The sequence below is a fragment of the Mauremys reevesii genome, linkage group 6, assembly GCF_016161935.1.
Source record: "Mauremys reevesii isolate NIE-2019 linkage group 6, ASM1616193v1, whole genome shotgun sequence".
NCBI classification, from domain to species: Eukaryota; Metazoa; Chordata; order Testudines; family Geoemydidae; genus Mauremys; species Mauremys reevesii.
Window position 1 is genome coordinate 20,839,338 of NC_052628.1, and position 24,204 is coordinate 20,863,541.

Consider the following 24,204-nt stretch of genomic DNA (forward strand, 5'->3'; position numbering starts at 1 on the left):
GGCTCCTATGTAACACAGGTTCCACATGGGAATTCCCCAGAGTTGATTTTTAACCCAGTGAGTGTAAATGATTCTGGGTTTTACATCTGTCGAGTGAACAGCGATTCTTCCTTTGTGTTCAGTCGGTGGGCACAACTGGACGTTTGTGATCTCCAGGGCGTGTCTTCTGGTGAGTTGCAAATACCTTTCACAATGGGTCCCCTCTGTTCAGATCTGGGGGTGGGGAAGATGAACCAGATCATAATTCAGTAGGCTTAAAGTAAATATGCATCTGACAAATTCAATCTGCTGTGAAAGTGTGTTTGAGTTGCAGTAACAACTTAATTAGCTAAAGCCCAGATTATGGTTCAGCACTCATGATTACACAAGTTAGTGAAGGGGGTGTTTTATGCCTCACTGCCTTGTTCTGGCTACCCATATCACAGCATATAGAGAGGGAGGGAAAACAGGTTCTGTAGAGCTTGCTATGAATTGTTGTTGTCCTCCCCCCATCCTCCAAGTAGGTGGGAGTGGGAGAAGAATGGATGTAGTCTTGACTCCATCCCTCCCAATGTGCCTGCCAGGCTTCAGCATAGTGTGCTGGCACAGCAGCAGACATGTGCTGCACCACGCATAGACCCAGCACAGTCTCTACACCCTCTCCAGAGCAGTAGAGAAATTGAAACGGAGATTAACTTGTGAACTAGTCCTAACACACAGCACTTAGAGAATATAAACCGCTATATATGTGTGGAGTGGTAAAAAAGTGACTTTAATGTAGACAAGTATGTTTTGCTTCCAGTGTTTGTCTATTTTATAAACTGAGTAAAATAAAGAGTTAATGTTTTCTGTGTGACTAGAATTCTTGTAAGTTTACAACGAAACAGTTAAATATACTAATCATAGCATCAGACTTTAAGGACAGAAGGGACCATTATGATCATCTGATGATAGATATTCAGGTAAGTAACAAATATCGTTCAAGTTTACCTGTAGTAGGAAAATCATGTATAAAGTATGTAATGTTAATGTGTAAAATGAGAATGCAGGAAGAAAGGATTAAATAAAGGGGAAGAGAAAATTAAGATGCGAAGATTAAAATCTGCTCACTTGTATCCATTTAGTTGGTACCAAAGTTGGGGGGAGTATACAGTATTTTTTTTATTTGTAGTGCACTTCATAGGCCTTATTGTGCTAACACCATTCATTACTCCCAGTTTCAGAGGCTGCGTGGTTTTGGTGGTTATTTTGGTAGGGTAATACGCGGAACTTTTGTAATGAATGTTACAGACGAACAACTAATAGCAACATTTTTACTGTTTAACTGCCTTGCTTAGAAGTTTTGGCATTTCACTGAGCTACTGATATGAGGTGAAATGTGCTAAGTTAAAAAAGAAAGTAAATCGTCTTCAATCTGTAAAGAGAGAACTTTTTACTTTATTATGCAACTCATAGGTGATGCTTTGCTATAGGCTTTTTGAACTACAGTAGTGTTCTGCTTATCATGTTACTCCAGGCAAGAGAAGAGTGTAGGGAACACTGATCAAACTTTCACTAATGTTGTAAGGACTAATGTTAAAACAGAGACCTTTTTAACATCTGAAATGAAAGAATTACTCAATTTGATATTATCTGAACAATTGTCTTCTCCCTCCTCACCAAAAGTGGAGCTATTTTTTAACAGTCTTAAATCATCCTGATTTGTAATATTGGCTCCCCTAGTGGACTGGGTCTTGGCTATTTAGTAAAACTGCAGAGAGAAACTAACCCCTCCCCCCCCCCAAAAAAGGGGGGTTCACTGAGGTAGCACAAGAGTTCTGATGATTAAAAAGCAATGGATATATAAGAGATAGAGAGGGGTATGGAGAGATTAGATTATCAGTAAATGTCTGTAAACATTGATTTCATTGTACACAAAAAAGTTAACAGAAAAAGATCACAGAAATTTATAGACAAGCAAAGTAAGAAGAATGCTGCTTGAGAACTTAGAATTTGATTGAAGGATATTTACTTTGTATATTTTGACATGTGATGTTGACAAATTGTGTTTTAGTGGTTATAAAGCTTCAACTTTTTGAATCTCAACATCTACTGTAATTAAATAATTATCTGACCTCCCCCAATTTCCTGGAACTGTGAACATTTAAATTGATAAAAATTGGAAAAAATGCTTAAAACCCAATAGCTTTTGCAGAACTGTGAAAACTAAGATAGATACAAATAAAAATTGATATATCCATTGAAATTACACCTCTACCCCGATATAATGCTGTCCTCGAGAGCCAAAAAATCTTACCGCGTTATAGGTGAAACTGCGTTATATCAAACTTGCTTTGATCCGCCGAAGTGCGCAGCCCAGCCCCTCCGGAGCGCTGCTTTACCGCATTATATTCGAATTTGTGTTATATCGGGTTGCGTTATACTGGGGTAAAGGGGTATCTCTGTCAGTTATCAATTCTTACATAAGTGAGGGAGGAAAGTATTATTTTGGCTCCATACGTAACAAAATTGATTTATTTAATTTATGGGCCAGATTCTCACTTGGTGTATCACCACCAAAGTCAATTAAGCTGCACCACTTTACACCAGCTGAAGATCTGGTCCATTATTCATAGCAGTCCAAACTGAACTCACTCTCTCGCACACTCTGTGTTAATTAATACATACATACATACAGAGAAAAGACAGAAAATTTAAGATTAGAAACAGATAATAGTCGCTCTTTTCTCTAGGGACTAGTATGCATGGCTGGAGGATTGGAAAACCGATCCTCCTTTTATCCAGATTTTTCTTAGCAATTCATATTGAAAATAATACTGTTAAGGACCTGATTTTGAGTACTTTCTGCAAGCTTCTAAGCGCTCTTAGCTCCTGTTGAAGTCATCAGAAGGTTTTAAGGCACTTAGTACATTGCGGATGCAGCTCTGCATCTCCCACAATTGGGATCAGTAGTATATGTTGCCAACATATCACTTTCTGCATGCTTTTATGTATATATTCTATCCGCTGCAGCTAGACCTGATAAAGGATTCTTAGAGTGAGATTTAGGTAGAAGATTTCACTGAGGATATCCTCAGCATCTAAAAAGAAGTGCACCGCCATTGAAATGTCTCCTACAGGTTCTGTTTACCTGAACAAGTAACATTATATTCAATAGCATTAGTTGACAACTCCCAATAATGTTATAAGCCCCAGTGCCATTTTGTGATCTATTATAGGACAGTAATCCAAACCACAGAATATTCAAGGCTGAATGCTCTTCTGTAGGAAGCTCCTCCAGTGTTATGAATTGAATGCTCATGATGTACTGCTACCACAGCATGCAGGGATCAGTATCTTAACTCTGAAAATTTAACAGCTGCTGTTACTGAACCAGAATTACAACTGTTTGCTACAGAAACCAGCTGCAGTTCAGATTCTGACCCTTTTCGGTGCCCCCAAAGTATATTTTCAGTGAAATGGAGTATATTATGCTTTAAGGGTATACTATGGTTGTCTTTATTTGCTGGTTTTGACTTTCAATGAAACAAGAGTAAGTATTACCAACGTAAAATATTTTGACTACAGATAAACCAAACATAGGATTTTGGTTTTGCTTGTTAAAAACAAAAACAAAAAACCCTAATCCAGGACACAATTTGCCTGCTTGCCTACATTCTTGCGGTTCAGATAAAATGAAATCCAGATTCAAACAACTTTGTTTATTTTTACAACACCCCAAAACCCAGCTGACATGGTTTTGTATAACCAAAACCAAGTCTTCCTGTTTCACCTTCAATACTTATTTGACATAATATTTATATATTTGATCTTTTTAGCACAAAGCTATAATCTGAGACAGGGCCACCCAGGGGGTGGGGCAAGTGGGGCAATTTGCCCCGGGCCCTGCAGGGGCCCCCATGAGATATTTTTTTCAGGGCCCCTGCAGCGGGGTCCTTCACTCGCTCCGGGGGCCCTGTAAAACTCTCGTGGGGCCTGGGCCCCCAGAGCTTCTTCCACTCCAGGTCTTTGGCGGTAATTCGGCGGCGGGGGGGTCCTTCTGCTCCGGGACCCACCACTGAAATGCCCCGAAGATCCGCAGCAGGGGGTCCTTCAGCCTTAGGACCCGCCACCGAAGAGCTGGGTCTTTGGTGGTAATTCAGCGGCGGGGGCTCCCTGCTGCGGGTCTTTGGGGCACTGCGGCGGTGGGTCCCAGAGCAGAAGGCCCCCCGCTGCCGAATTACCGCTGAAGCCGGGGCCCCCCGCTGCCGAGGCCCCCAGGCCCCCTGAATCTTCTGGGTGGCCCTGATCTGAGAGACATTTAAAACTGAAGAGGGATTTTAAAATTAAATGGTTAACACTGGGGCTACACGAGAAATTCATTCTGTAGATTTCACGATCAGTGGTTTAAATATAAAGCAATGGAAGTTACTGTTTTGGACTATTTACTTATACCCCCTTCACCCTCTCAATGTAGGCTTGCCATTCAAGTTACAGGGAGCTCTGCGCACATGCAGCAAAAATCAACCCAATAGTCGGTACGCTTCAAGGTAATCATTATACCACTTCACCAGAATTTCTAGATTACACTAGCATTAGCTTTTAATGAAAATTAAGTTCCTTAGTGTGTCATAAAAATGTGCAGCAACCCTTTTCTAGTTGTTTAATTAAGGTGTACAAGCACATACACAGCAAAGTTAACCTAGAAGAAAGCACTGTCAAGGCTCTCTGTGTGTATCAGTTATGTACCTACAGTGGAATTACAGAGGGAGCCCACTTCCTTTACGCCAGATACAAAATTCAAAGTGGTCCAAAACTCCTGCAGAGGGACCCAGTATACAGCAGTAGCTACTAAGAATGGTGATTGTGGAGAGTTGCATTGCAGCCCCCATGACCTGCCCGCAGGGATGTGCATGCATGAACTAAATTCCTCTCACCACCAGTTTACTTTGCTGCAGATGGCTGGAAGTGAAAATTTTAGGGGGTTTCAGTGAAACTGCAATAATGTCACCAAGTTTAGTATGTCAATATTTCTTTAATTCAAATAGTCAAGTTTGACAGTGAATCTATTAACAACAAGAGAATTAATGGGCTGTTCTATAGTACTAGAAGTGCTTCATAAATGCCACTCACCTCTTTGTTCTAACTCCTTGATAAAGTTTCTTCTTAAACAAAACTCTGTTCACAAATGTATTAAGATAGAAACTGCTAAAATATCAAGATTAAATATATCTCTACTGTACATACAGAAGCAACTTCACTGAGAGGAATTCAAATATGCATGGGATGTCTGGTAACATTGAACTTGCTATTGTTGTGGAGTTTTTAAAGACTTCCCCAGAGAGAATATATCATGAAGCGTTTGGCTCAGCTGTTGTGGTCACTCATGTCAATGTGTTTAGATTAAAGGTCCAGAATATGCACACACATGTTGGCATCTAATCTGTCAATCACTTGTGGATTAAGGGCTCATAACAATATGTATTGTATGCATTGACTCCCTTTGGTCTCCCTTTGTCCCATTCTACAATGTCTGAGCAACACAGCATGTACAGCACGGTGTATTTCAGGGATCCTACAACACACATATGCTTGAGCCAGAGATAAGAGAGTTAAAGACTAACTGGAAGCTTCAACCAATTTTCACAATGGCTGTGGAGGACAACTGATTTCTGCATAAAAAGTAATAGAATGTGATTTCCCCATACAAAGCTCGCTGCTGGGGAAGGAAATGAGCTACTGTAAAGGCTGGCAGGCCTAACATCCAGCTTTCAACACTGGTCAACTTAAAAACCTATGCAGACACTTGCTAAGACTATTGCTTGTGTTATTAAACTGCAGAAACACACACCTACGTGAGGAAGTCATACTGACAGTTTATTACTTTATATCAGCTTGCAGTGGTTTGTTGCTTCAGACACTTTGATTGCAGAATTCTGTCATAGAATCATAGACTTTAAGGTCAGAAGGGACCATTATGATCATCTACTCCGACCTCCTCCATAACGCAGGCCACAGAATCTCACCCACTCACTCCTGAAACAAACCCCTAACCTATATCTGAGCCACTGAAGTCCTCAAATCATAGTTTAAAGATTTCAAGGTGCAGAGAATCCTTCAGCAAGTGACCCGTGCCCCATGCTGCAGAGGAAGGCAAAAAAAACCCCAGGGCCTCTGCCAATCTGCCCTGGGGGGAAATTGCCATATTTGGGGTTGGGAAGGAATCAGCTAAACCCTGAACATGTGGGCAAGACTCACCAGCCAGACACCCAGGAAAGAATTCTCTGTAGTAACTCAGATCCCATCCCATCACAAGCCACTGGGCATATTTACCGCTAATAGTCAAAGATCGATTAATTGCCAAAATTAGGCTATCCCATCATACCATCCCCTCCATAAACTTATCAAGCTTAGTCTTGAAGCCAGATATGTCTTTTGCCTCCACTGCTCCCCTTGGCACACTGTTCCAGAACTTCACTCCTCTGATGGTTAGAAACCTTCTTCTAATTTCAAGTGTAAACTTCCTGATGACCAGTTTATATCCATTTGTTCTCATGTCCACATTGGTACTGAGCTTAAATAATTCCTCTCCCTCCCTAATATTTATCCCTCTGATGTATTTATAGAGGGCAATCACATCTCCCTTCAACCTTCTTTTGGGTAGGCTAAACAAACCGAGCTCTTTGAGTCTCCTTTCATAAGACAGGTTTTCCATTCCTCGGATCATCCTAGTAGCCCTTCTCTATACCTGTTCCAGTTTTAATTCATTCTTCTTAACATGGAGACCAGAACTGCACACAATATTACAGATGAGGTCTCGCCAGTGCTTTGTATAATGGGACTAACACCTCCTTATCTCTACTGGAAATACCTTGCCTGATGCAGCCCAAGACCACATTAACTTTTTTTCACAGCCATATCACATTGGCAACTCATAGTCATCCTGTGATCAACCAATACTTCGAGGTCCTTCTCCTCCTCTGTTACTTGCAACTGATGTGTCCCCAGCTTATAACCAAAATTCTTGTTATTAATCCCTAAATGCATGACCTTGCACTTTTTACTATTAAATTTCATCCTATTACTTTTACTCCAGTTTACAAGGTCATCCAGATCTTCCTGTATGATATCCCGGTCCTCCTCTGTATTGGCAATACCTCCCAGCTTTGTTTCAGCCGCAAACTTTATTAGCACATTCCCACTTTTTGTGCCAAGGTCAGTAATAAAAACATTAAATATCCCAAAACCGATCCTTGGGGAAATCCACTAGTAACCTCCCTCCAGCCTGACAGTTCACCTTTCAGTATGACCTGTTGTAGTCTCCCCTTTAACTAGTTCCTTATCCACCTTTCAATTTTCATATTAAACCCTAACTTTTCCAATTTAGCTAATAATTCCTCATGTGGAACCGTATCAAATGCCTCACTGAAATCGAGGTAAATTAGATCCACTGCGTTTCCTTTGTCTAAAATCTCTGTTATCTTCTCAGAGAAGGTGATCAGGTGGTTTGGCACGATCTACCTTTTGTAAAACCATACTGTATTTTGTCCCAATTACCATTGACCTCAATGTCCTTAACTACTTTCTCTTTCAAATTTTTTTCCAAGACCTTGCATACTACAGATGTCAAACTAACAGGCTTGTAGTTACTCAGATCACTTTTTTAACCTTTCTAAAAAATTGGAACTGTTAGCAATTCTCCACTCATATGGTACAACCCTTGAGTTTACAGATTCATTAAAAATTCTTGCTAATGGGCTTGCAATTTCATGTGCCAGTTCCTTTAATATTGTTGGATGAAGATTATCTGGGCCCCTTGATTTAGTCCCATTAAGCTGTTTGAGTTTGGCTTCTACCTCAGATGTGGTTATATCTACCTCCATATCCTCATTCCCATTTATCACCCTACCATTATCACCCTGCTATTATCGCCTCATTAAAGACGGAGGCAAAGTATTTGTTTAGCTATTGGGCCATGCCTAGATATCCTTAACCTCCACTCCATCCTCAGTGTTTAGCGGTCCCACTTCTTCGTTCTTTGTTTTCTTCTTATTTATATGGCTATAAAACCTTTTACTGTTGGTTTTAATTCCCTTTGCAAGGTCCAACTGTACATGACTTTTGGCCTCTCTCACTTTATCCCTACATATTCTGACCTCAATAAGGTAGCTTTCCTTGCTGATCCCTCCCATCTTCCATTCCTTGTAGGCTTTCTGCTTTTTCTTAATCACCTCTCTAAGATGCTTGCTCATCCAGCTTGGTCTACACCTCCTGCCTATGATTTTTTCAGCCTTTCTTCGTATGCAGACTTCTGATAGTTTCTGCAACTTTGACTTGAAGTAATTCCAGGCCTCCTCCACCTTTAGATCCACAAATTCTTCAGTTCAGTCCACTTTCCTCGTGGCCTAATAGACATCTGTATGTTTCCAAGTTCTTTGGCTTAGTACAGATTTAAAACTGTCTCCCTGTCTGTGGATGATGTGAGGCAAAACAGTTGTACCACACATGCTTCAAGTTCTAGAGTCATAACCGGAGTTCATTTGCTGCAATTCTGCAGCTGCAGAAATTATCGTCTATCCACTGTCTCACAAAATCCAAGTCAAACTGCTTCTCTAACTAGTCAAAGAATTAGTAAGGGTTAGCATCCGTTATAAATGGAGGGGTTCAAAGCCTCCTTCCTGGGTGCTCAACATATAAAAGAAGTAGCAGTGCAGCAAACATGCCAACCCAGGGCCACTGAGAGTTGCTGCCTCTTTCTTTGGCTTCATTATTTCTTATTTAAATTTAATCAGAGCCCAATGGATGTCACCTTAGTTGCTTAGCTTAAGATACAGAAATGGTGCAAGGTTTGTCCTTTCTAGCCTCTGGTGGAGCAGGGTTAGGGGGATGGGGGGGAAAACATTTCTTAGGTAAAGTTGCGAGTGGAGATTTTCAAAAAGGCCTAAGGAAATCAGGTGCCCAACTCCCATTAGGGATGTAAATAATGTTTTAAAAAAGTAAATGTTTAAAGTATTAAAATTGTACCGTTTAAACATTAGGTTCCGCTGCCTCCCCACACGCCGGGGTTCCTGGTTGCCGCCCCAGCACCCAGAGACTCCAGTCACTGCTGGGCCCGTGCTTGGAGTCCTGGCTGCTGCCCTGTGTGCCCAGTGTCCCAGCTGCCGCCCCGTACAGAGCCCCAGGCATGGGGCCGGCAGCTGCCAGGATCCGTGGCGCATGGAGGAGGGGCGGCAGCAACCGGCATACAGGGGGCTGGGGGACAGGGGAGTCCCGCAGCCAGAGTTTAAATGTTAACCAGAATGCTTTATCGAAAGGACTGATGCTTATCAGTTAATTGGTTAACTGGTTAACGTTTTACATCTCTAACTCCCATTAACCTTTGAAAATGCCAGCTGGCAATTATAAGGGCCACTTCTATACTGAGTAAAGTCACTATATAAGCACAAGCACATGGTATTATATAAAGAAAGCTGAATAAAGGTCCTATTGGATCCAGCATCACAGTGCTTAGACTTCTTCCCAGCCCCATAGGCTCAGTTTGTTGCCTCATTATATCTTACAATGTCTGGAAAACACTAAAGACACTAAAACGGGTCCCCAATGCGGTGCCTGTGGGCGCCATGGCACCCGCTGGGGCGTCTAAGTGCGCCCGCGTACCGGCCGGCGGACGAGCATCTGCTGAAATGCTGCTGAGAAGCAGCGTAATCCATGGTGTTGCTGCTGAAATGCTGCCGATTTTCAGCGGCAATGCCTCTGGATGACACTGCTTGTCAGCAGTGACGCCTATGGACGTCGTTGTTTGTCGGTGGCATTTCGCCATGGTCCTCCGTGGCTCGTCCAGACGAAAAAGGTTGGGGACCACTGCACTAAAAGCTAGCCATCTCTCCCCCATCCCCCGGCTTCTTGCTTTAGACACACATGTCTGTTAAATAAAACTTCATTGTGGCTTTAATTTTGGGGGTGGGGGGAAGAGGAGAAGAGAATGTTAATGTTTTGTTGTCAATGTGATGCAGTGTATTGCTTTCTATTTGTATCTATGCAGGCTGGGCAGAATTCATTTTTTTTTAATACACCTCTACCCCAATATAACGTGACCCAATATAACATGAATTCAGATATAACGCGGTAAAGCAGCGCTCTGGGGGGGGGGGTGAGGTGGGAGGGGTGCGCACTCTGATGGATCAAAGCAAGTTCGATATAACGCGGTTTCACCTATAACGCATGAAGATTATTTTTGGCTCTCGAGGACAGTGTTATACTGGGGTAGAGGTGTAGTCTGTATTTGCTATTGTTTAGGGCATGCTGCAAAGCCCTTCTGTTAGATCAGAAGTCTGGAACAGGCTGAGGTTCGGGGTGGTGGGGGGGGTTGGCAGTATTTTTATTGTAGGTGTTTAGGATGATGTGGGAGCTGAGCTGGGGCAAGTCTTGTTGTTGCTGATCTGATTTGTATGGAGAAAGGCTAATGGTTTGTTTTTACTGTATTTTTAAGGTTCTTAGGCACTAATGTAATAAATATTATTAATAATAATAGTTTGTCACGGTCTAGAGACTAGGAGAGGCACCTCCTTCTATGCTGAAATTGAAGTAAGTAAAAGGCAAACTAATCATTCTCTATCTTTTTGTCTCTGACTCCCCCCTATTTAAGACAGAGCAGTAAAAAAGCCTTGTATTGCTTCTCAGTTAATTCTTTTTGTATGTGTTTTTTTCTTTTCTTTTCTTGTTTTTTAAATTTAAGGAAGCTTGGTTGGTTTGCCTGAAAACAAGATACATGTCTGCATTCAGCCCCAATCACAAAACCTGATGGTTGGGGACACATTGGTTCTAGAGTGTGGTGCTGTTGGAAACCCAGTTCCTCATTACCAGTGGTTCAGAAATGGATTTCCGTTGACAAATGGGAACAGAAAGGTATATACGGTAAGTTATTGAGGAGTGCTGAGTTCTGAAACTAATTTAACCACTTTTATCTTAGTTATTTGCCTCAGAGACTAAATTATAAGAATCATTTAGCTGTGAGATCGCATAAAGAACACTTTGTTTTCTGGTGTCCCATTGGCTAGTATTTCCATAGTGGTTTTGAGTCCCTTTGGAGTGCAGCATTCTAAAATAAGTTTAATTAGGGGAGCCATGTCTCTGGTGGTATTAATTGGTTGGAGGCAATGGAAGATACTTTTGTATCCCAGGCTAGAGTGGTGTTAATTTAACAGGAGGCTAAAGAGATGTAGGATGCATTTATTGATTATATTTTGGACTAAATGTTTGCAGCACCTTTTCTCTACGCCATACCTGAGAATGTTGTATATGGCAAATATTTTTCTAAACTCATCTGAGCTGTAGTATCCCATGCTTAATTCATCTCAAATCAGCAAGATAGATTTGTAGTAGGGTTGTCAAGCGATTAAACAATAATAGAATGCCATTTATTTAAATATTTGTGGATGTTTTATATGTTTTCAAATATATTGATTTCATTTACAACACAAAATACAAAGTGTACAGTGCTCACTTTACATTTGTTTTTTACTCCAAGTATTTGCACTGTTAAAAAAACAAGAGATAGTATTTTTCAATTCACCTAATACAAGTACTGTAGTGCACTCTCTTTATCATGAAAGTTGAACTTACAAATGTAGAATTATGTACAAAAAATAACTGCATTCAAAAAGAAAACAATGCAACATTTTAGAGCCTGCAAGTCCACTTAGTCCCACTTCTTGTTCAGTCAGTCGCTCAGACAAACAAGTTTGTTTGCGTTTACAGGAGATAATGCTACCCTCTTCTTATTTACAATGTCACCAGAAAGTGAGAACAGGTATTTGCATGGCACTTTTGTAGCAATTGGCTGAACAAGATGTAGGACTGAGTGGACTTGTAGGCTCTGAAGTTTTACATTGTTTTCTTTTTGAGTGCAGTTACGCAGACAGATTCCTATGCTGCAGGATCATGGCCTTTGTATTTGAAATCTTGTGAAGGATGTTTAGTCTTAATTTTTATGACTCTTTTTTTCCTTTTTATTGGTTTAACTGAAAATGCATTTTATATATTTTAAGATGTGTGGTTCTGATGTTTATATAGGTGTCTTATGTGGACATGGAACATCAGGGGACCTACTGGTGTCGTGTGTTTAATGATCAAGACAATCAAGAAAGCAAGAAGATTGAAGTCATGATAGGTAATGGTTCTGTTAATTTGACACATAATAAAAGCTGGCAAATAAAACCTGATGACTTGGCATTAGAATTCCTATTCAGAGCTCCCAGTGCATGATCATGGACAAGTCACTTAACCTTTCTGTAACTCCAGTTTGCACAGCACACAGGGATTTTTAGAAACTTAACATTTTTAAAATGCTTAGAGATCCTCTGCTAGTATCTCTGTGCAATTTATCAAGTTTCTGAACATGCTAGTATATAGTGAAAAGTCATTCAATTCATGTAGTTTGTGGACAAAAGATAGGGCCAGTGCTTTGACAAGAGAATGACCTGGATTGACTATTGAGATTTCACCTACAGAATTTTGGTGGTGACTGAGTTACAGTTGCTTACTTCCTTCATAAGCGCAAATAGCACCAGGTGAAATTACCCATAGTGAAGTCAAATTAATGTGTAATCTAGTTTGGTGTGTGTGTGTATGTGTACACCTGCAAAAGGAACCTAGAGAGGGGAAAAAATATATTCTAATAATTTATATACTGGTCTTCATAGGCACTGGAATTGTAAATATGAATTTAGACATAACTTTTCCTTTTGTATTTTCACTCTAATATTGTATACACCTAAACTTTGGCAACCAAATTTTTTCAATGCTAATACCGACAGATGGAGCTGTTTAAAATATGAATATTTATCCATATTTAGCAATACAGTTTGGCAGTAACCACTGTCATCTTCTGGCGGTTAATACTAATTGAGAGCATGAATTATATCTAGATTTTTCTCTTAAAATACAAGGAAGAAAAGCTATGGCAGTGGAATGCACTGAAGGTAAAGTAAATCTTTGGTTGTGGGTGGCTTTAAAAATAATCCTGGATGCTGGGAATTATGGAGATTGCTGGATCTATCACTACAATAGTGTGCGAAGTTGAAGGCTTTAATGTGCTGTAGCATATTGATTTGCAACATAATTTGATACTTATGCATGTGCTTCCCATTTCTCCTTTGCATCTGGTACTATCATTTTAAACAAAATTATGAGCTACTTTCTTTATCTGTGCATCAAAAATATTTTGGTTTGCACTGTTGCCATGTGCAAAGCTTGAAAAATTTACCAGATTCTTATGAAACATGAGGGTGCTGGGGTGTCTTCAGCTAGGCAAAGGGGTAACATCCTTGGGAAAAGCGCAGCTCCCTAGGCACCAGTGTCTGCTGATTCAGACCTAGTGTAAGTTAGAGCAGTGGCAGTGCTCCCATAACTTATGTTGTCTGGCAATGGCCTGTGCAAGCAGAGACTGATGGAGTGTGTCCTCTGTGTTGGCGGTGGCATTGGGATGGTTCTGCCAGTTCTACACCAGCTTTATGCCTACACAAAGGGTTTCTCCCAGCTGTTCTATTAGGGCAGCTTTACTTCCTCTTTGCATTGCTCCATGGTACAGAGGGGATGTACCGAGAGCCAAGGATCAAGCCCATAATGTCCATCTCCTGCCTTGACTATTTAAACTATACATTATGTATGGAATGCTTCTGTACAAAAGGAAATTTACTTAGAGATTTTAGGGAGATTTTATTTAACTTTTTCCAATCGAACCAGGCATAGCATAATTTTTAAAATATGTATATGTAGTAACTAAGGCTATCAGTTAATCGCAGTTACCTCAAGCGATTACTGTACAACAAATTAACTAGATTAAAAAAAGTCATAATTAATCAGTTTTAATCATACTGTTAAACAATAACAGAATACCAAGTTAAATGTATTATAAATATTTTTGGATGTTTTCTACATTTTCAAGTATATTGATTTCAATTACAACACAGAATACAGAGTGTACAGTGTTCACTATATTTATTTTTGATTACAAGTATTTGCACTGTTAAAAAAACAAAAGAAATAGTATTTTTAAATTCACCTCCTACAAATACTGTAGTGCAATCTCTTTTTTGTGAATGTGCAACTTACAAATGTAGAATTTTTTTTTTTTACGTAACTGCACTCTAAAACAAAACAAAGTAAAATTTTAGAGCCTACAAGTCCACTCGGTCCTACTTCTTGTTCAGCCAATCACTAAAACAAACAAGTTTTGTTTACGTTTACAGGAGATAAATTCTTATTTACAGTGTCACCTGAAAGTGAGAACAGGCATTCTCATGGCACTTTTGTAGCTGGTGTTGCAAGGTATTTACATGCAAGATATGTGAAACATTTGTATGCCCCTTCATGCTTTGACCGCCATTCCAGAGGACATACTTCCATGCTGAATTTAAATTAGTATACTATTATTGTTTAACTGCGATTAAAACTGCAATTGTGACTATTTTTTTTAATCGTTTGACAGCCCTAATATTAACAGATACATTAGAAGAAATGGAAGAGCGCAATGTTAAACTATTTAGAAAGCATTTTTTCACCAGTATACAGAGCTTGGATGAGGCCCAATGAACTAATTCAGCCTCTGTGAGGGGCCAAGTGCCAAAAGTAAATGGAACATGTAGGTGCTAAGTACCTTGCAGTATTGAGCCCTTTACACCAAATACCTTCAATGTCAGATTGGTCTTGTGTGGGCCCTCTGCTTTGGTGTGAGTTTCGCCCGACTGTCTAGAAGATTTCTTTGTTTCCTGGCACTTGAAATAAATTTTTCCCTTAGCTCCTATTAAAATCCCTGAAATGAAAAATCAGAGAGTCCTGTGAATGTTTGTTTGATATTTCTGAAAATCATCCCAGAAATGTCTTTAATTTCTTTTTTAAATAAATACATTCTTGTTTAGTATGTTGCTATTTTAGAATGCTCATAAAAACAAATATCTTCATATGTGTGATTCCGTTTGTTTTCTCACTTGTCATTAAAGCTGCTTGAATGTCTGTGGACTAATTGAGTGAAGTATATTCTATATATTTTTCCCATTAGCATTTCTGTTGTGTCTATTCCCTGATATAGACACTATAATGAAATCTGAGTACTGTAACTAATCATATTTCGTATTTGGATGTAAATCAACTTGTATTTTTTTGTTTTGTGTGTGTGGTGTGGTGGAAGCTTCCGAAGGGATAAATTTACTAAACTATAAAAATACAACTTTTTTTAAATAATTTGTCCAGGTTTTAGAGTTTGCTTTTCTAGCCTTCAGCTTCTGTTAAGTACAGAATACAATAGTTGATCCCTTTTATGACCAATGTTTATTTTCTTTCTTGTTTGTCAAAATTGCAATTTCATTATTTTTATGTATTTCTCTACAGAAGAGTTTAGTAGTCTTGGAAAGCCTGGTAAGTAGCACATGCTTTGAAATAAACAGCTTTAATTTCAGATTTGAAATGTACATTAAAAACTGAATAGATCAGAGCTGCAAAATTTAAGTTTCATTTGCATAGTCCAGGTGTATTAGATCTGGGGGTTTGATTCAGTCACACTGTCAAGCTGTCTGGCAGTCACTCAAGAGCATGAGTGCCAGCCTCTGAGCAGACTGATAAGAAGCAGGGCACAAACCCCAAATTGGTTGTGAGTTCTATAATTAATCTATAATTAAATTGTCAAAATTTAAGTATCAGGTGTAAACTCCTCAAGCATGAAAACAGCCTTAACATGGAGTCACAGACAGCCCTCTTGAGCAGTGGTTCTCAAAGCCAGTCTGCCGCTTGTTCAGGGAAACCCCTGGTGATCTGGGCTGGTTTGTTTACCTGCCATGGCTGCAGGTTTGTCCAATGCGGCTCTCACTGGCCGCAGTTTGCCGCTCCAGGCCAATGGGGGCTGTGGGAAGCGGTGCCAGCCAAAGGATGTGCTGGCTGCCCTTCCCGCAGCCCCCATGGGCCTGGAGCAGCGAACTGTGGCCAGTGGGATCCACGATCGGCCAAACCTGAGGATGCGACAGGTAAACCAGCCCAGCCCGCCAGGGGCTTTTCCTGAACAAGCAGCGGACTGGCTTTGAGAACCACTTTCTCTTGGGGACTCTGATCCATCTTTCCACCCAGGTAAGCTTGCCTTTGTGATAGATGGTCTCTTACATCAAGTATCACAATAGTATTTAGGTTACTCCCAGTCCCAAAGGACAAGTCACTTATCCAGGTCAGTTGCACTTTAGATCTCACACCAAAGACAACACTTGTAGCCAATCCTGTAATGAACTATCTAAAGATTTACTAACTGGGAAAAGGAAATAAGCGTTATTTACAAGTTTAAAGCAGGTAAACATAGATATCCAAATGAGTTCCTATCTTAAGTTTCAAAAGGTAACAGAAGCTTCTATAATAAGCAAGATAATTGTGTCCCTTAGGGCTAACCCAGACTAAGCAGCTGGGGATGCCTTGCTTATGCCTAGAAATCTTGCACCCCTGAGTCCAAGCAGCAAAGAGAGAGGTTCTCCTCATTAGGGCTTTTTTTTTATTCTCCCCCACCCCCTTCTGATTGGAGTTGCAAACTTAGCTGGTGAAAGGAATTCACTTGCACCTCTTCTTTTCATGGGGAATGGGGGCGGGTGGGAGAAGGGTAGCAGAGCAATCAACAGTCTTTTGTCCTCTGATGTTCCATAATAGTTCGTATGGTGTTGATGGACCTTCTTTGTCAGGTGGGAGATAACGTCCTATTGGAGACTAGTTTTTCACACTAGTTAATGTTTCTCTCCTGTCCGATGACTTACACAGTTACAGAGGCTTACAATGCAAATGCTCAAATATCTTACTTATATCATCATCTGTATCCCATATTGTAAGATTAATACATGCAGCAATTTACAAGAATTCAATAAAGCCTAAACATTAGTCATATTTTTATAACTATAATACCTATTTCATCAATACTAACATACAGGTGAACTAGACTGATTCCCGCTATATGTTTGTTAGTATCCAAGTGGGGAAGGGGACCTTGGCATAAACTGGCACCTGATTTGCCAGCGTTACACATATATCTATTGAAAATATTAACTGTCATGTCGAGGGCACTAAAATAAATTAGTATAATTTGAAGATAAACTGATTTGCTGGGTTATATAGATGCAAAACTACAGCAAGTCACTTAGTCTTAAAAAATCTTTTTTGCTTTCTGTATGTGATCTTTGTACTTGAGATGTTTCAACGTGATGCTGTTTTTAGCAGATTATCTACTGCTAGAATGAAGTTTTATTGAGTTAGTGTCTGGCTGCCAAACATATAAATGGTTGTGATGATATAGTGTCAATCAGATTGGAGATCAACTAATCTAATTTGATACACATTTTGTTGTTTGTGTTGGAGATTCAACTATTACTCCATTAGGGATTATCCCAGACACTGGGTTCCCCAAAATGTCACATCATAAAGGCCATGTAATTCCTGTGCTGGACACAGAAGACATGTTTACTTTTGCCAAGAGTTAATTTATATTCCAAGAGAATCTATTGACAGGGTTGTCATGATATATGCATGTTAACAAAAGGGGTAGGCATTTCACCCACCTGTTGTTCAGCACTGAATGTCGTTGTTAGCTCTTCCATACCACTGCGAGTGGTGAAATAAAAATTAAAGTATTTCTAGCAAAGCAAATTCTCAACCTTGCTGAATATAGAACATAGCCCAACTCATGTTCTGTTTGATTCCCTGCAATACATCTGATCAGAGAGGATACACTGTACAGTATTTCAGATTTTATTGAAAATACTAACATAGTTTGTAAGATCAAAATCCACATTTCCTTGCCATCTCAGGTTCAGGGAATAACCCCCCCGCCCCCACACACACCATATATATCCTACTAGAGCAAATGTGCTGTAGGGTGAGAAATTAGGATAACAGCAAATAACTCATATTGCTAGGCATTAAGAATGAAAACTTGTGCTGCAAAGTTAGAAAGGAAATAAAGACCACACCAAGCTATAGAAAAGAACTAGCTGAAATAGGGAGCTGTCTTAAACAAATGCACCACTTGTTTCTCTAATGTACCCAACTACATTTGAAACTACTGATAATCCATGGTTTTTCCTCTCTTTTAAATAGACCTTCAAGAGCAATCAGCTGACAGGCCTTCTGGTGAGTAGTTTCATATTCATGATAAATAATGTATATCTTGAACAAGAAATGTGCGTCTGAATCTAAATCAGTTATTGTGGCCTTTTTCTACCATTGCTAGGGCAATAGGTCTGCAGTATACTTAAAAGCTATATTGAGAGGCATAAAAATCTCTGTAGCTTATTGGTGCTTTGGTTAGCAAACTTTAAGTATTTAAAATTAATTGGTATAGAATTGCCTTTCAGTTCTCATAATTTCTAACTCCTTATGTCTGTGGTCTCAACATGTATGTTGGTGCAGTATTTGAATGGTTTGACAATCTAAGATGGTAGAATTAGAATTGTTTCACACAAAAGGTGGTTGTAGTTTTGTCTGATAAGTGAAAACTTTTCTCTTCCACTATTTTTTTCTTAGCATGGGACACCTGAGTTATAAATCTGTTTGAGCACCAAATAGCTTACTGTATGAATCTCTCTTGTATTCCATCACGCCTGCCTCTGTGTTGCATGATCACCTATGCCTTCAGATTAAGGTGGAACAAGGTGTTTTTTTTTTTAAATTAAATAAAAATAAACAGCACAGTAGTAATAGGTGTTCCTCAGTCAGTACATGAACACCTTGGCTGCAACAAATGCCTTCTGCACACACATAGTGTTTGAGTGTCACAGTAAGTGTTTCAGTACACTTATTAGATGAGTTTTGCCATAGTTTATTAAAGGTTAGGGTTGCCAACTTTCTAATTGCACAATACCCAACATCCCTACCCAGCCCTTGCCCCTTCTCCGAGGCTTCACCCCTGCTCACTCCATCCCTCCTCCCTCTGTTGCTCACTCTCCCCGACCCTCACTAGCTTTCACCGGGCTGGGGTAGGGGGTTGGAGTGTGAGAGGGGGGTGAGGGCTCTGGCTGGGGGTGCGGGCTCTGGGGTGGGCCCAGGGATGAGGGGTTTGGGGTGTGGGAGAGGGAGTGGGGTTGGGGCAGGGGGTTAGAGTGCCGCAGGGGGTATGGGCTCTGGACTGGGGGTGTGGGCTCTAGGTCCCTGCAGCCCCTAGGTGCATGGGTGGCCAGGGAGGCGCCGCGTGCTGCCCTCGCGCCCGCAGGCACTGCCCTTGTAGCTCCCATTGGTCGCGGTTCCTGGCCAATGGGAGCTGCAGAGCCAGCACTGGGGAAGGGGCAGTCTGGGGAGCCCACAGGGGCCATAAGGACCTGGCAGCCTGTTTTGGGAGCTGTGCGGAGCTAGGGCAGGCATGTAGCCTTCCTTAGCCCGGGACCCCCGCTGCACTGGCAAACAGATGCCTGGCAACCCTACTAAAGGTATAATATGTTTTCTAACTTTAGTGTGTGATTTTAATCTTGTAAGTAGAGATAAGTGATGGGGACAGAGAAGGTGAAAGGGGGTCTCTACACGTTACAAGGGGCCTATCTAATTGGGACATGTCTTTCATTAACTTAAAACCACTCTGTTAGCACATCTGAACTTCCATCTTCTTGTAAAATCTGTCTTGCTTCTTGTGAAATATAACCATACCATTTGGCCTTATTCAGTACTCTCTTTTGTGTGTAGGTTTGTTGCATTTGGGATGGAAATCTCTGATCGCCCCGCTTCTCCCCCCGCCCAAAAAGGCCATGTTACCTCTTCATTGCAAACATTCTAAGTTACGTATTTTTGAGAGTCTGATTGTCTTAGTAGTCTATCTTTGATTGTTAGGTGTCCTGAATGGCAGATACAAAATATATGCCTACGTTCAACCTGATTTGAGCATTTGATTCTCAGAAATCATAAAGTCTATAAATAGGCAATTAAAAGAACCTTGGGCATAGACACATCATAGCACCTTTGGTGCCATGTTTGTTAGTCATAGAATTCCTAATGTCTAAGTTAAGCAACAACTTTGAGGCTCAGTTTCTTTTAGACAAGGGGAATTTCTTACTCCATTGTCCATTTTATGGGATTTGGCTTTGAGGTAGCTTGAAAACGTCCACTGGAATTGGATTCTTTGGCTAAGAACCTTCCTTGTGAAAGAAAATAAACATAGACTGTAACAATAAAAGGTCAAAGCATTTTGTTGAAACAGCAAGATACAAGCTGTGTGCATAATGACAGGCTTCCATGCCATAATAAGTCACTACAGAGAGAAATTGATTGCTGTTTTTGCCTGAGCCAATTCAGTTGTGTTTATACAGAAGAATCCACACGGTAGAAATAAAATGGATCTGATACCTCCTTGACATCCAGCACAAGTTGAAACTCAGTACCTCATTAAAAATGTTGTGGTTTTCTCTGTTACCAGTACCTCTCCCAGTATCACAGTCAGTTATTGGGCAGAAGTTACGTGTTGAATCATGCAATTTCAGTCTCTCTTAAATCTTCTTATCAACAGTTTTGAATGATCACTGACTAGAGTTAATAAGCTTGCTACCAAAGTTTAGCGTGATGTGATTTCAGATATTAAATTGTGTATAATAGGATCTAATTCTGGTAGCCAGTTTACTAGTAACTAATACACAAATTCCAAGTACAACCTCCTCTTCTATTAAAATCATAGTTGAGAGTTAGTGCTTCCATGACCTTAACTAGAAGCTCTTTACATGGATTTATTCAAACATCCTTGCACTAAACCCTTTCTAGAAAAAGCATTGAGTTCATATCCAAGATATTCATGAACTCTACTGGCATAATAGATCAGTACCTTTTAATCTCTATTGTTTGTGGTCAGCACAAAAATGCTTTAAACTTTTGGAAAATACATTAGTTTTGATTGAATAATCAGATAAAGGCATCGTCTTCAATAAGTACTGTCCATTTTTACATTAAACTCTCAAACCTCAGCTATTTTTAATTAGTTCTGGTCTAAACAATATAGCAAGTTATTAATGGGGAGGAAGGGGTTCTCTTCTCACTTAGAGTCTCGCAAATGCTCTAAAAATGCTGTAGCAATTCTTGCTCAGACCTCCAAATTTCACATTTTGGGGGAGAGCTAGCATGGAAGATTTTTGGTGGGAATGTTTTGGAAAGTTACGTGCCTATGAATATAGGGTTGCATAGGAAACTTGGGTATAGTATTTGCATACTGGCACATGCAATATAATACTGATTCAGATACATTTCAATACTGTTATGGGGGATGAACTATTTTCTTGCACTTCAAGAGAGATGCTAACTTGAGGCAGGCAGAGAATCATAGGTACAGTAGTGACTGACTTATTGACAGAACAGTCAGTTAAGAAGCTTTGGATGCATTAGAACCTAGCTTTGTTCACCTTCAGGACATACTGCAAGATCTGTTTGATTTCGCAGGCTTTTTCAGAGCAAGTGATTGGAAATTAATGAAATTTTAAACCAGGCACCGAGGGGAGTCCTTTGCTGGCACAGAGCCAATTTTTTTTAATATACTAAATATTGCACGTGCACTAGATTTGAGAATAGATCATCTTTTTTTTTTAAACACTTATATTTGACTCAAGAATGTATAAAAATATTTTCATTTCTTTGCAGCAATTGACAAGGTAGCTCTGTTAATAGGAAACATGAGCTACTGGAATCACCCTCAGCTGAAAGCTCCAATGGTGGATGTCTATGAATTGACCAACTTGCTGAGACAGCTGGATTTCAAAGTTGTTTCTCTTCTGGATCTTACTGAATCTGAGATGCGGAATGCAGTGGATGAATTTTTACTTCTTTTGGACAAAGGAGTGTATGGTAAGAAAGTCATGACATGTCCAATTAATTTAGTAAAAAATTTCTGAGTCGAGAATACTCAGACATTAACTTACACCTCTCGGCCAGATCACTAAGTTCTACTTGATAGTAAAGCTGACGTCACTGTAAATAGCATGTATATGGGGAGAAGGAGGAAGTGAGTTAAACACCCGCCAACACATCCTGTGGCTTTCAGTAAAAGGTATTGTTGCTTTTATTAGTGAACAGATAAAATCTTTGAGCCTCTTTTAACCACACCTAAATGTATAGTATACTGCTACATACTTTCATATTAAAAAGATTTATTATTTGCTAAAGATTGCTGCATTTGTGTGGCTTGTTTTGGTAGTGGGACATGCATAATAAGTTTTGTGATCTAGGGGAAAAAAACACTTAAGCAAGAGTCAGCGCTGTGTAGTATTTCCCAGAATGCACCGATACAGTTAAGCAGTGTAGCAGATGTAAATGCACAAACCTACTTGCAATGGCAGAAAAGAAGCTGTGAGGAAACAATGTTACTTGTAACCAGTTAGAGTTATCTGCCACTAACTGGTTACAAAATCACGAATGAGCCCTTTGAGTCATTGTGCTGCATGCATTTGCAACTTTACACTCACTATATTTTGTTAACTTTGTACTCCTACAATTTAAAGATGATGTGCAAATGAGGAAAAAGTTATCTTCTTCAAGACACATAAATAAGTTCCTTTTCTGCTTGTTTGTTTACCTTGAGACTATCAGGTCCTGTCTTTCCTTTTTTTTTTTTTTTGCTGAAGGTCTCACTGGAAAACCAGGAAACTGGAGGGGGGAGCTTTCTCAGCCTTAAATTACATGGGTAGTAATAATAACAGTTTATTTGTATTGCAGTAATGTCTAGAAGTCTAAACCCAACTTGAAACCCTGTTAAGCTCAGTGCTGTACATACATAGACTAAAAAAATCCCTGCCCTGAAGACCTTGCAATCTAAGTAAACAAGACTAAGACTGGGAAAAAATAAATGTTATCCACATTTTTTTAAATGGAGCAGGGTATTGAATCTTTAACAAAGATCTTTCCTCCCAGCTTTGTCAAGGTTTTATTTTAGGTTAAATAGATGATAATAAAAAATTCTCCTCCCTCCCCAGTTGTGGTGGTTTTCACTTCCTTGGTACTTGTGATGTTGTCCTCCTAGTTCTGCAGTAATTCTCTGTGGGGGAAAGGGTAGACAAACCTGAATATCTAATGTTGAAAAACAAGCTGAGAAAGCTTTTTTTAAAAGCTAACACCACATTTTAGGCCTTCTGTATACATCATGAAGAAACAAACAAATTTAGTTAGTGTCCTTTTTGACTTTATAAGTCACCTTTAGACTGTAGAGACAGAAGCTGGGAACTCTAGTGAAAGAAATGCAATGAACTTCTGATGCTGTTGCTTGTCTGCAACTTCAAGTGGCCAAGGGTTCATCAAATAGTGTTAAATCCTAAGGTTCCTGTGACATTGCACTCCATATGTTTTATGGAAATATGCTTATGAGTATGAATATGATGTAACTGGAATATCTTTATGTGAAAGGTCTCTTGTAAGGTATCATAACAAAGGTTATAACCTACTGAATATATTCCTCCGGTTTGTATGTATGTATCATTCTTGTATCTGAAGCTAGAAATATGAAGTAAACTGTGAGGTCCTATTGTAATTATGCAAAGTGTGGGCCATTAATGATGGTTTAGAATCTTAATGGTTCCATTGACTAGGACAATTGGTTGTGGTTGGTTTATTTACCTGCAAGCCTTCCTGTGTACGTGTGGGCCAGCCTGTGGGTAATGAAGAATGAGGTCTTACAGTGACATGTCACCTGGTAACGAAATCCATCTTAAATCTGGTAGTTTTCCATTGATAAAAAGGGGTGGGGACCTAGAGAGACAAAAGATTCCTTCCTTGTGCCAAAGCTGTAAAAGGGCGGGGGAGAGCAGAACAAAGGGGACTGCCAGTCATGAAAACACCCCTGCTTTCCACCTAAGATGTCTGCTGGAACTAACAAAGACTGTGCGAGGGGAAAGGATTGGGCCCATACTAGAAAGTCTAGTCTGTGAAAGAAGCTTATTGGAACATCTCTGAGCGTGAGATTTTACCTGTAATCAGTTTCTTAATGTATTAGGCTTAGACTTGTGTGTTTTTGCTTTATTTTGCTTGGTGTCTTACTTTGTTCTGTCTGTTACTACTTGAAACCACCTGTATCCTACATTTTATACTTCTGTTTATTAATGAACCCAGAGTAAGTGATTAATACCTGGGGGAGCAAACAGCTGTGCATATCTCTCTATCGGTGATATAGAGGGCTGACAATTTATGAATTTGCCCTGTATAAGCTTTATACAGAGTAAAACAGATTTATTTGGGGCTTAGATCCCATTGGGAGCTGAGTGTCTGGGTGCTGGAGGC

The 24,204-nt window shown here is 39.9% G+C and overlaps 1 protein-coding gene across 3 annotated transcripts in view; it reads left to right on the plus strand.

Annotated features, from left to right (window-relative positions):
• MALT1 (MALT1 paracaspase) overlaps positions 1–24,204 on the plus strand; it is a 72,355-nt gene that overhangs the window by 21,868 nt on the left and 26,283 nt on the right. For 2 of the 3 annotated variants that reach the window (XM_039543206.1, XM_039543203.1), the window contains exons 4-10: positions 19–169; positions 10,694–10,872; positions 12,031–12,127; positions 12,906–12,938; positions 15,346–15,372; positions 18,073–18,105; positions 21,580–21,783. In XM_039543206.1, coding sequence (XP_039399140.1) covers positions 19–169; positions 10,694–10,872; positions 12,031–12,127; positions 12,906–12,938; positions 15,346–15,372; positions 18,073–18,105; positions 21,580–21,783 — 724 coding nt within the window. The remainder of the gene's footprint in view (positions 1–18; positions 170–10,693; positions 10,873–12,030; positions 12,128–12,905; positions 12,939–15,345; positions 15,373–18,072; positions 18,106–21,579; positions 21,784–24,204) is intronic. The other variant, XM_039543204.1, reaches the window with a different exon arrangement.